Source organism: Octopus bimaculoides, chromosome 5 (genome assembly GCF_046866305.1).
Source record: "Octopus bimaculoides isolate indiv1 chromosome 5, ASM4686630v1, whole genome shotgun sequence".
NCBI lineage: Eukaryota > Metazoa > Mollusca > Cephalopoda > Octopoda > Octopodidae > Octopus > Octopus bimaculoides.
In genome coordinates this window covers 109384795-109399270 of record NC_142932.1, presented here as the reverse complement: position 1 = coordinate 109399270, position 14476 = coordinate 109384795, and the positions used below count along the sequence as shown (strand labels likewise).

Sequence of the window (14476 nt, the reverse complement as noted above, 5' to 3'; positions counted from 1 at the left end):
ACACACATGTCATGCATATATATATATATATATCATTTATATGTGTGGGTGTATTTGTATATATATGTATGTGAGTATTTTTGCGTCTGTGTTTGACCCTGCACTCACTGTTTGACAGCCGGTGTTGGTTTGGGCATATCCCCTAAGTTAGCAATTTGGAAAAATGAGTATGACTGAAAATACATGTTAGGATTGATTTGTTCAAGGAACTGTCCAAGCATGATATAATCCAATGTCTGAAGTAAGTAAAAGATGTATTCGTTCACAATATAATTTATCTTTTGTAAAAAAGAAAGTCAAAATACATACAAAGTGCAAAAAATATCTTTGTTGGATTGAATACAGAAGTGATTAGCACTAACAACATTCAGAAGATAATGGTGGTGGTGGTGGTGACGATGATTCTTATTGTCATGACCCTGATGATGTCTTGATACCTTGTTGCACAGGTTCATTCCACAGTATTTCCTGGAAGTGATGTAGTAGGATGTGACAACATCAAACTTTACTTAGCAGAGAAAAGGATTTTATTGAAAAATTTCCTTCACCTAGGGACTTCCTTGAACTCCAAAAGTTAAGTGCTTTACTCTTGTCCTCACAACCAGAAATATATGTTATTCAACTGGTTGATTCCATCCATCACTTCTTCACAGGATTTCCTTGGTCTTCCTCTTCTGCAGATTCCTCCTCTTACAGATTGCTTAACATTTCTCTACACACTACATCTGATTTCTTTTATACCCAGTCATTTGTGTTTTGTCCATGTACGCTAATATTGCACAACCAGCAGAGAATTATTACTTCATTTTTTCCCCATCCTTGTTCATCCTCTAGTTTCAGTATCCATATTTCACTACCATGCAACATTGCATACATAAGCATTTTACAATCTGCTTTTCTCTCAGTGAGAAAATCCCTTAGGTGCAGGAGTGGCTATGTGGTAAGTAGCTTGCTTACCAACCACATGGTTCCGGGTTCATTCCCACTGTGTGGCACCTTGGGCAAGTGTCTTCTACTATAGCCTCGGGCCGACGAAAGCCTTGTGAGTGGATTTGGTAGACGGAAACTGAAAGAAGCCCATCGTATATATATATATATATATGTATATATATATATGTGTATGTGTGTGTATGTTTGTGTCTGTGTTTGTCCCCCAACATCGCTTGACAACCGATGGTGGTCTGTTTACGTCCCCGTAACTTAGCGGTTCGGCAAAAAAGAGACTGATAGAATAAGTACTAGGCCTCCAAAGAATAAGTCCTGGGGTTGATTTGCTCGACTAAAGGTGGTGCTCCAGCATGGCCACAGTCAAATGACTGAAACTAGTAAAAGAGTAAAAGAGTATATGCCAGCAGAAGTAATAGCTTCCTGAATTGTCTCCACTTTGTTCTTAATTAAGTATTGAGTGCTTTACTTTTCATCATGCAATCAACCTTGTGTATGTGTGTGTGTGTGTGTGTGTGTGTGTGTGTGTGTGTGTGTGTGTGTGTGTGTGTGTGTGTGTGTTAATGTTCTAATAATTCTGTGCTGAAACAAAAGAGTTTATAGCATCAAGTGATCCATCTGAGAGCATTAAAAAATGTTTTAAAAAATTTAATAAAACTATTAATAATTTACTGAAACATTTATTAATTGATAGATTTTACTGACTTTCTTAAATTTTCTATAAGAAAGCCATCATGATTTGTGAAATCTATTGAATATAAGCAATCCTAACCCTCTCTCTTTCTCTCTCTCTCTCTTTTTCTCTCTCTCTTTTTTCCTCTCTCTCTCTTTCTCTCTCTCTCTCCCTTCCCACATACACACACACTCTCTCTCTCTCTTCCTATACCCTTCTCTCATTTTTCTCTACTCCTCTCTCTTTCTCATACACACTTTCTCCCTCCATGCGCTTCACTCACTTTTCCTCTCTCTTTCTCTTCCACTCTCTTTCACTTCCACTCTCTCCCTCTCTCTCTCATTCACATATTTACTCCTCTTTGTAACCATTAGATTTTGAAACTACAGCATTCAAAATTTTATCAAAAAAATGAATAGAAAATTTAGAGAAGAGAACTGCTTTTAAATTTTCCAGCAAACGTTTACAATTTAATGTTAAAATCTGTTCTGATATCTCCAGTTCAAAAAGATACTCTCTTCTTTGAAATGCCTCTCTCTCTTTCTCTCTCTCTCTCTCTCTCTCTCTCTCTCTCTCTCACACACACACACACACACACACACACACATGTATAAATGTACATATACACATATGTACAAATTATAGATACACATACCTAATACAAATGTACAAACACATATGAAATCTATGAATACATGTATATTTCTTTCTTTAAAAAGAAAAGATTTTTCCTTTATAAAATTTTAAGTACGTCATCAAAATATTGCCACTGAACTCTTAGATATTATTTTAAGGTTATAAAATTAACATAAAAGATTTTTGACCATACAAAAAAACAAAACAGAATTTGAGCTGTAATATTAGACTAACTGAATTGACATTTATTTGTTTCCTTGTAATGGTTTCGTTCATTGGATTGTGGTTATGTTGAGTCATCATCTCAAAGGCTTTAGTCAATCAAATCAACGTTAGTATTTATTTTATTGGTTTCCTTTTTGCTGCACCTCTAAGTTACAAGGAAGTAAACAAACCAACATGGGTTGACAAGCTGTGTGAGACAAACACAAAGACACATGAGTGTGTGTGTGTGATATGTGTGTGTGTATACATTATTTACATTATTTACATTTGGCAGATATTTGTCTTCATCTTGTTTGTTGTTAATACATTTCAGCTGATATACCCGCCAGCCTTCAGCAGGTATCTTGGGGAAATTTTGGGAAAATCTCTGATACACACACACACACACATATATATATATATATATATATATATATATATATATATAGAGAGAGAGAGAGAGAGAGAGAGAGAGAGAGAGAGATAGATATAGTTGAAATTCATAGAAAAACAAAAGACGAAGACAGATGTATGAACAAGCAAGTGTATTAGCTTGATGCTCAGGAACCACTTCCGAACCACTTGTGAACCACTCCCTGTACTTTCAGCACCTCTCCTCATCCACATACCAGCACTCCACTTCGATTACCACTGGATCTACTGACTCTGCCTTCACAGATTTCACTGGATTTTTTGTTGACATATAGATAGATACATATATTAAGTTGTCAAGAAAGTTCTTGCAGTTTTTAACCTTTAAATTCAGATGCACATATCTCAGCTCAAACAAAACTTTATTAATTGAAATAAATACCATCAGAATCAACACACTTTTGCCAATGCAAAATAAGTTTATTTATGCCAGTAGCATAAAAATCCTGCATTCTGGTGGCGATGAAGTTGTTGAAGGTGTGTTTGGCATCGTCTTGGTTTTTGAAGCATTTCTCATGCAGACAGTACTTCTCCTCCATAATGGTTTTGTCTGGATCCAAAAGGCTGTGATGGATGAGACCGGCCGCAGATCACAAAACAGTCACCATGACCTTCTTTTGGTGCAACTTTGGCTTTGGGAAGTTCCGTGGATCTTTGTCAGTGTTCAACTACTGAGCTGAGCATCACTGGTTGTTGTAAAGAATCCACTTTTCATCACAAGTCACAATCTGGTTGAGAAATGGGTCATTCTTATTTCGTAAAAGAAGGGAAGGTGACACTTCAAAATGGGTTTTTTTTTTTGTTGTCGTTCAATTCGTGCAGTACCCATTTCTCAAGTGCTTTTGTTTTTCTAATCTCTTTCAAGTGGTTGGAAATTGTTGTATACATTACGTCTAATTCAGAAGCAAGCTCTCGAACAGTTGTGTGTGGATTGGCTTCAACTAAGGCTCTTAGTTGATCATTGTCAACATCTGATGGCCGACCACAATGCTTATCATCTTCAAGACTCTCATCATCATTATGAAATTTCTTGAACCACCATTATGCTGTATGTTCATTAGTGGTTCCTGGGCCAAATGCATTGTTGATATCGCAAGCTGTTTCAGCAGCTTTTCAGCCTAGCTTGAACTGGAATAAAAAAAAAAAGTGTGTGAATTTGCTATTTGTCCATGTTGTATTCAACATTCGGGAAAAAATGGCCTAATTATTCAAAAAGAAAAAGAATAACATGATTAGATAGAGCGAAAAACAGGCTTTAAAATGATATATAAAGTCAAAGTAATTTAACAAAAATTAATTTAAAAATACATCTTTTAAAACCAAAATTAAAAATTCCGCAAGAACTTTCTTGACAACCTAATATATATATATATAGAAAGTGAGAGAGAGAAAGAGATGGATAGACAGACAGACAGACAGACAGACACACATACAGACAGGCAGATAGATAGATACACATATTGTGCATTCTAGATGTTAGAATAGGTACGCTGTATTTCTGTGTCATAAGCAGTGACTAAATGGGCTGGTATTATGAAGGACATCAGGTCATAAATCACTACTTCAAAAGATCCCTTCTGGTTGATGCCAATATGGAAAAATGGACGTAGAAACAATGGTGTATGTGTGTGTTTCTGTGTGTGTATGTGTATGTATTAAGAACTATTTACAATATTGCTTTATAATATGATTGGTGGATTTTCTAATCCAAATATATTCACATCATATTCTAAATTGCAACAAAGCAGATTAGGCTGTCAAGTGGTTTGACATTGTTTGACTATGGCTGAAATTTTAATGTGACAAAAGCTAAAGTTGAATTTATATATCAAAGTTTTCAGATATTAATTCTGTATGATGAGAATTCTGTGCACAACATTTGACAATAGTATTTCTCATTTCAATAGGAATTATAAAATTCCAGTTTGGTCTGAACAGTTCTAAAATGAACTTCAGTTGGCTGTAAAATTCTCAGTTGAAGGTTGAAAGAGTTTCACAGTCTATGCTTATGTTCAATAGTATTTTTGAAGTTTACTGCTGATAGGCAACTTTGAAATGTAGTCTTTATTAGTCTTTTGTTCCTTTACTTATTTCAGTCATTTGACTGTGGCCTTGCTGGAGCACTGCCTTCAGTCGAGCAAATCGATCTCAGGACTTATTCTTTGTAAGCCTAGCACTTATTCTATCAGTCTCTTTTGTCAAACTGCTGAGTCACAGGGATGTAAATGCACCAGCATTGGTTGTCAAGCGATGTATTGGGAACTAACACAAACATACAAACATACACACACACACACACAAACACACACACACACACACACACACATATACGACAGGCTTCTTTCAGTTTCCGTCTACCAAATCCACTCACAAGGCTTTGGTCGACCCGAGGCTATAGTAGAAGACACTTGCCCGAGGTGCCACGCAGTTGGACTGAACCAGGAACCATGTGTTTGGTAAGCAAGCCACTTACCATACACCCACTCTTGTGCCTGTTATGTATATCTTTTATCTATATCTTTTACTTGTTTCATTCATTGAACTACAACCATGGTGGGATCCACTTTGAAGGGTTTAGTCAAAAAAACTGACTGCAGTTCTTATCTTTTCAGTTTGGTATTTATTTTGTCAATCAATCTCTTTTGCTGAACAACTGCTAAGTTACAAGATCACAGACAAACCAGCTTTGGTTGTCAAGCATTTGGGACGCAAACACAAAGACACACAACATTTACATAGATATGTGGAATACCATGGGATTCCACATAGTTTCCATCAGCAAAAAGGTACTGTGCAGTGGGAATTGCAAAGCAAAAAAAAAAGGTGCTGTGCAGTGGGAGTTGCAAGCCATGCCTATGCATATACACACATATATACAAACACACACACACACACACACACACACACACACACACACACACACACACACACACACACAAACACAAACACACACACACACACATGCACAAATACACACACAAACACACTTTTTCAATATATAATAATATTCATGGAAGATGGATGTTAAATGATGATGATGATGATGATTGTTTGAGCGATTGATTTTTCCCTGCTGTACATCACTAATGCTAGTTTCGTTAGGTTGATGCAGTACAGATGAAAGTAAAATTATATATTTATAAGTGTTAATATTGTTTGTTTGTTTTTTTTTGTTTTTTGTTATACCGAAGCATATAATTATAAATTAGAGGTAAAAATGTTAATATCTGGCATTGCTGGCAATAGATAAGAATTGTGTTCTGTAAAAGAGTCAAACCAATTTCCCTTGCAGCTCATCAGAAACCAATTAAATCAACTTCCAAGGAATTAATAAGAATGTTATCAAAAGTGTTGCCTTGACATTTGTTGATTAATCTAACAGTTTCTTCAATAGTTTCTTCTCTGTCTTTATACTGTGATCTCTCTTTAGGTCACTATTTCAATTGCTGTGACAGTCACAAATGGAATTTGTTATCTAGATGTGGAGATTTTTCTGCTACATTATACATATTAAAAAGTATGTGCTACAAATTAAATTTTACCATAGCCTCGCTTTCATCTCATTTTGATCAGTGATACCTAAATTTGCTCTGGTTTGATCAGATATTAAACCTCTAAAACTAATAACATAATTAATTCTAAATTCATTTCGATAAGAGTAGAATAAAAAATACTATTTTTGTTTTATTATAATAATCTTTAGCTACGCAGCTTGTCAGGTTGTCTTTAAGTCCACAAATGATTGTTGCTCTCATAAATAAAGCAAGTATTACTGTACTTGCTTTATAACAGCATAAAAGAGTACGGAATACTTGTACTGTTGTCATAGTAACTAGATTAACAGAAAAATCAAAGAAATTTTGTCTGGCCAGTAAAATAGCTCAGATTGCTTTTATGAAAACACACCAAACATCTTTTAAGCAGAACATAAGATGTATATTATTATATCTATATACTGGATCAAAAATATTTTATCACCTGTACAAATACAGCATGATACTGCTGTTGTAATAGTGGCTATTGGATACCATCAACAATCATATTAATAGGGGACAGTGATTGTGGTATAAAGATATTGTATAAAGATATTATGATGTACCAAGGAACATTGTAGAGATAGCACATGGGCATTGTTTGTGATAATACAAGAACAACATACATTTTGTAATACTGAAGAGAAGACATTGTTTTGGTAATATACAATCATTGTCAAATTCTGCTGAGGTTGACTTTGCCCTTTCATCCTTTTGGGGTCAATAAATTAAGAACCAGTTGTGTACTGGAGTTGATCTAATTGACTGGCTCCCTCCCACAAAATTTTCAGGCCTTGTGCCTAGAGTAGAAAAGAATATACAATCATTGTCTGTGATAGTGCTCCATGTTCATTAGGTGCTGATACCACATGAACATTATTCATGACTCATGACATTGTCTGTTAGGTCTTGTGGTAGAGTCTTGTAATGATCCTTTATCTCTTATCCTTTACTTGTTTCAGTCATTTGACTGTGGCCATACTGGGGCATGACCTTGAAGAATTTTGGCCAATCAAATCAATCTCCAGCACTTTCTGTAAGTCTGGGATTTAATCTATTGGTTTCTTTGATTAAACCACAAAGTTATGGAGATGTAAACAAACCACCACTGGTTGTCAAAAGGTGTCGGAGGACAAACACACATTCATACATACACACATGTGCACACACATACATGCACGTGCACACACACACACACACACACACGATGAGCTTCTACACAGGTTTCATCTAACAAATTCATTTAGAAGGCGTGGTTGGGCTACAGCCATAGTAGAAGACACCTGCCTATGGTGGTGTCCAAGAAGACTGGGCCCAGAAGCCTGCAATTGTAAAGGGACCTTCTTAGCCACACCACAATGATTGCCTTGTTAGTATATTTTATCACATAGCAGCTACTATTACAATGACTGTATCACGTAATACCTCTAGGTTAAGGCACATGGCTCAGTGGTTAGAGTAAAGTTCATATTTTTCAATTTTATTATTTATTTTATATAAGGTGTCTCTCAAGGTCAAATCACTACTTCTCTCCCTTGAGAGGTCACAGTACTTAATTTATCGACCCTGAAAGGATGAAAGGCAACGTCGACTTTGACAGAATTTGAAATCAGAACATAACAGCAGACGAAAGACTGCTAAGCATTTTGCCTAGCATACTAACAATTCTGTCAGCTTGCCACCTATATCATTAGAATATTACAAGAAAGAATTACTAAGCAGATTCTTGAATCAGCAGAAGGCCTGGGGTAGACCAAGAATGAAATGGTTGGATAAAACCCATAGTTTCAGTTGGTCATCCTTGGGAATCCAGCTGGAAAGTCTAATGACATTTGCCTCTGGTAGGACCCTATGGAGGAGGGTCATGAGAACAACTTTCCTGGAAATAGTGGGCAGTGAATATAGATATGAATGAATGGACTTTACTGACCCTGGACAGGTGAAAAAAATAAAGTTCACCACTTGCAGAATATATATTCAGATTATAGATGACCAAAATTAAATGTTATGATTCATTTAGACCACTATTCTGCTATTTCTGTTAAATCTCTGCTCTCAATAGAAATTGATATTGATTTCTAATATTTTTTATTTGTTCTTAACATTCAATGGATATTAACATTAACTGCGTAAACATTATAATCCAAAGCATATAGCTATTTGTTTGTTCGTGTGTGTTTATATGTGCACCTGTGAACGTATGTGTGATGTGTGTGTGTACGTGTATACATTTATGTGTACATGTAAGTATATATACAGGTGTGTGTGTGTACTCATATTTGCATATATATGTCTGTATATGCTCATATTTATGTATATGAACACATTTGTTTGTGTGTGCATATTTTTGTGTGTATGTATACATTTTGTATGTATGTATGTGTGAGTGTGTGTGCATGAATGTATGCATGTGTGTATATATATATGTGTGTATATATATATATATATATATATATATATACACACACATATATTAATCTGAAGAATGCAATATTTATAATATTGATAAATGGTTAATGAGTTAGAAGATTTCCTTATAGTAAATAATATATGCATAGATGTGTTGAGTAGCATAGTGAAGATTAATTCAGATTTCCTCCCAATGAAACCATTCATTAATAGCTCAGTTGTCATTTCAACATTGATTTAATCAATGTTCAATAATCATTGTTCAATAATCATATTGAATTAATATTGAATTACGACTGATTTTTAAACAAAAAAATTGACATGGAATTCTGACATTCAATCAACAGTAATGCGTGAATCTTAAATCAATATTGAAACATGATAGATTTAATATCAAACGTGAGTTAATCTCTTTCATTTACTGATAGCTTTGATAGTTTAATCTGTAAAAAAATGAAGAAAGGTAAAGAATATGGAAAAGTTAAGTGAGAAAACTTCTCCTTAAATATTTTGTATATAATTTTCTTAACCAAGAAACTGTATTCTTCCATTTTCTCTGAGTATTTTACACAAATCTGACAGTAATTTTTCTTTAAAATCTGATATACAGCTATCAACATGCATTTGTATAAATGCTAAGTACTATGTTCATGGTGCTAAGTATCTTGTACTTTAAAAATATACTCTACATTCGTGGCCGTTGCCAGTACCGCCTGACTGGCCTTCGTGCGGGTGACACGTAAAAGCACCCACTACACTCTCTGAGTGGTTGGCGTTAGGAAGGGCATCCAGCTGTAGAAACTCTGCCAAATTTAGATTGGAGCCTGGTGTTGCCATCCGGTTTCACCAGTCCTCAGTCAAATCATCCAACCCATGCTAGCATGGAAAGCGGACGTTAAACGATGATGATGATGATGATGATGATGATGATGATGATGATGATGATGATGATGATGATGACATTTAGAGGAGTTACATACAAATGAAGTACATTAATACAATTATGGATTAGATTTATGTTAAATCCAGATTAAGAAAAGACAAATTGTATCTTAGTAATTCTAGACTACCAATTGATTGTTTGTCTGCTAAACAAGGAGTTGAAGTTTGTCCAAAGTTCTTACAAGAGTTGGAATTATTGTCATCATTATTTTGATTAACGATCAATGACAGAGACCAGGTGACATTCATTATCATATTTATATTGACTCTAAGGTGGCGTGCTGGCAGAGTCATCAGTATGCTGAGCAAAATGCTTAGTGGTATTTCGTCTGGTTGTGTGTTCAAATTCTGCTGAGGTTAGCTTTGCCTTTCATCCTTTCTGAACCCAGAACCATGCGGTTCGTAAGCAAGCTACTTACCACACAGCCACTCCTATGCCTGCTAATAATATATATTTATTTGTGTTTGTCTTTTTCTCTTTTACATAATAATATAAAAATAAGTACCAGTCATGTACTGGGGTCATTATAATCAACTTGCCCACTTCTTCAAAATTTCAGACATTGTGCCTATAGTAGAAAGGATATTTATATTGACTCTAGTGGGCCCATGGATTCAGCATAAGTTAAGTATATTGAAATACAAGAAAAGCACAGCCCATCTGGTGCTTGTTTAGAAATAGCAACTCATCTTTCACTCAATTGGGTATGGGATGTTTTGGCATTGCTGTTTGGCACTGACTATTTGGCATTGCTGTTTGGCACTGACTATTTGGCATCACTGACTCAATGCTGACTTATTTGACAACAAATGATTTAATTTTTCACTCATTCCCTCTCTCTCTCTCTCTCTCTGTCTCTCTCTCTCTCTCTCTCCCTCTCTCTCTACCTGTATGTCTATATTTCTGCACATAAAAAAAGCACCCGTACCAGTGTCACATAGAAAAGTAACCATGCTAGCATCATATAAAAAAGCAGCTGTGCTAGTGCTACATGCCAGCACTATGTAAAAGACCACATGTTCCAGCGCCCCCTTAAAAATTTACCCATGCTGGTGGAATTTGAACTCAGAATGTACTTGCTTTTGAATATTAAAATCTCTCCCATTTGTACCATGAAACACACACACAAACAAACATGCAGGCACACATGTACAGATATATATATATATATATATATATATATATATATATACTAATGTTAAATCTCTGAACGAGGTATTAACAGTAACTGCACGATAAAGTGAAGTATATTTGCCACTTAAATGTGGCTGACCCCTAAGGGTGGATGTTACTGTTGCTTTTAGCCCCAGGAGAACATCTCCTCCAGCTGGCTATCGACACACATCTGTGTCTTGTCTATATTTTCCAAGGGAAGTTATCCTTCCCATCTTGAAAATATAGACAGGACACAGATGTGTGTCGATAGCCAGCTGGAGATGTTCTCCTGGGGCTAAAAGCAACAGTAACATCCACCTTTAGGGGTCAGCCACATTTAAGTGGCAAATATACTTCACTTTATATATATACTCTTTTACTCTTTTACTTGTTTCAGTCATTTGACTGTGGCAATGCTGGAGCACCGCCTTTTAGTCGAGCAAATCGACCCCAGGACTTATTCTTTGGAAGCCTTGTACTTATTCTATCAGTCTCTTTTGCCGAACCACTAAGTTACAGGGAAGTAAATACATCAGCATTGGTTGTCAAGTGATGTTGGGGGGACAAACACAGACACACAAACATATACACACACATATATATATACATATGATGGGCTTCTTTCAGTTTCCGTCTACCAAATCCACTCACAAGGCTTTGGTCGGCCTGAGGCTATAGTAGAAAACACTTGCCCAAGGTGCCACGCAGTGGGACTGAACCCAGAACCATGTGGTTGGTAAGCAAGCTACTTACCACACAGCCACTTCTATGCCTGCTAATAACATATATTTATTTGTGTTTGTCTTTTTCTCTTTTACATAATAATATAAAAATACATGTTTAAATAAATGAATAAAAAATATTAAGAATAAATAAATCTAAATATTATATATATATTTTTTTTTCTTGTATTTCCAGTGGCTGAATTTGCACAACAAGTTGCTGTAGTATATGAAAATTTTTCAAAGGAACTAGATTCTGTGATAACAACATTTAGGAAAACAAGTAAAGATTTAAAGAAAGACAGGTAAATATTTTAATATTTCACACTCTTTCTCTTTCAGTTTCAAGAAAGCCAAAATCCATTGAATATCATTGTTATTATAATTTGCTTCACATCATTACATATTGTCATGGTTTCTACTCAGTGTAATATATTCATCCTGATTTCTTGATTTATGTGGAATATACTGACAATTTTTACCATTTCCACTTGCAAATATATTCTACAGGGTGTCCACAAAGTCTGGGTACACGGGCATTAGCACATACTTTTAAAACAAAACAATTTTATTTAATTATAATGTTAATAGATAAATCCGTAATCGTTTTTGAGTAAACTTTCTCTTTCAACACACCCCAGAAAAAGAAGTCTTATATTTAATTGTTTATCTTATGATTTTATTTACTCCATGTACCCAGCCTATGTGGACACCCTGTATATATTCTGAAAATGACTTCACCATCCCTTCCATAGACATCACTATTGTATAGCTATTATCTATTACTACTACTCTGCCAAATCAGATTGGAGCCTGGTGTAGCCACCTGGTTCACCAGTCCTCAGTCAAATCCTCCAACCCATGCTAGCATGGAAAGCGGACGTTAAACGATGGTGATGATGATGATGATGACTATTACTATTACTACTACTACTACTACTACTACTACTGCTACTGCTGCTGCTGCTGTGGTGGTGGTGGTGGTGCTGCTGCTGCTGCCACTGATGATGATGATAATGATATCTATCTATTTATCTGTCCATCTATCTATCACACACACACACATCTATATGTATGTATGTATATACGTATGTATGTATGTATATATGTATGTATGTGTGTGTGTATAAGTAATAGTTTAAAATTTGGTATACACTTCGTAGTATGCCGTTTAAAGCCCATTCATAGTTTTTGACTCCCTGATGTTATCAAAAGTAAGGATTTAACTCAAGTTTCTCATTTTTGTGAATAGCTACAGACAACCACCACAATGTATTCTAACTGAAATAAGTGAAACAGACTAAAAAATGAAGCAACTTTTGACAAGTCATCCAATGAGACACCTCTGCACCAATGATGCACCACAAATGTTTGTATGGCATCTCACCTGCGAAGGAGTGATGTACAATGGGTTGAAATGATCACAGAGATTAATAAAGATTCTCTTGAATTTAGGTTTCTTTGTCTTTCTCTCTTATCATATACATGTGTGTGTGTGTGTGTGTGTGTGTGTGTGTGTATACACATATATTTATATATATGTATATATGTATGTATATATATATATATATATATATATATATATATATATATATATATATATATATATATATATATATATATATATATATATATATATATATATATATATGTATATATATATACGTATATATGTATGTGTATTTATGTATATATATATATATTTAGAAGTAAATGTAGAGATAAGCAAGTTAGACAGATTAATATCTAGAGTATATTAAATACTTATACCTGCTCAAGTTTAAATCTCTTGAGCACTACTAAGTGTATTCTGTATGGAGAATATCTGATTCCCATCTATGAAGTATATATATATATATATATATATGTACCTATGTATGTATGTATCATCATCATCATCATCATCATCATTATCGTTTAACGTCCACTTTCCATGTTAGCATGGTCTGGACGATTTGACTGAGGACTGGCAAGCCAGATGGCTACACCAGGCTCCAATTTGATTTGGCAGAGTTTCTACAGCTGGATGCCCTTCCTAACACCAACCACAAGGCCAGTCAGGCAGTACTGGCAATGACCTCGCTCGAATGTTCTTTCACGTGCCACTGGCACAAGTGCCAGTAAGGCGACACTGATAACGATCATGCTCAAATGGTGCTATTTACGTTCCACTGGCACGGAAGCCATGTGTATATATATATATATATATACATCTATATATAGATATAGATATAGATATATATATATATGTATCATCAATAGTTCATTTGTCTGAAAAAGAACCACTCTATAAACCATTAGAGCAGTAGTATATATTTTTAGAAAGTGAAATGTTATGGCCAGTCATAGTGACCATTAGTTTCACACCTATAAAGTGTTTAGCAGTATAGGCAACTTGTCAGACTCAAATGGCCAAAAGTGTATAACCTCTCTACAACTGGAGGAAGAATTACACCATGGTCAGTTACTTTTGTAAACAAAATATTTGTCCATGCTGCAAGCAAGACAGGTTATCCCTCTTACATTGGCTCCAGCTATGGTGATATTCAAAGGAGTTGTAGTTGGCTTATGCAATGAATGGAAAATTCCATGTTTGTAGTAGGAAACATCTTAGATGTGGGCATTGACTAAATACTTCTTTCCTGAAGCTTAAACAGGGGTTTCATGTTGAGGGAGTTTTTTTTAGGATTTTTGCCCTCTCTGCTAAGCAAAGCTTACACCATTTGCTCCCATTTATATAAGTCCCTAGTTGTTCAAGGAGCTTCCATTTAATTATGGAGTTCGTTCCTCTTTTAAGCACCATATGTGGCTGCCAGGAACATGA

At 35.2% G+C, this 14476-nt stretch overlaps 1 protein-coding gene across 21 annotated transcripts in view; it reads left to right on the top strand.

Moving 5' to 3' along the window:
- LOC106875793 (uncharacterized) overlaps positions 1 to 14476 on the top strand; it is an 848542-nt gene that overhangs the window by 211246 nt on the left and 622820 nt on the right. For all 21 annotated transcript variants that reach the window (XM_089351827.1, XM_089351822.1, XM_089351821.1 and 18 more), the window contains exon 2: positions 11849 to 11957. In XM_089351827.1, coding sequence (XP_089207953.1) covers positions 11849 to 11957 — 109 coding nt within the window. The remainder of the gene's footprint in view (positions 1 to 11848; positions 11958 to 14476) is intronic.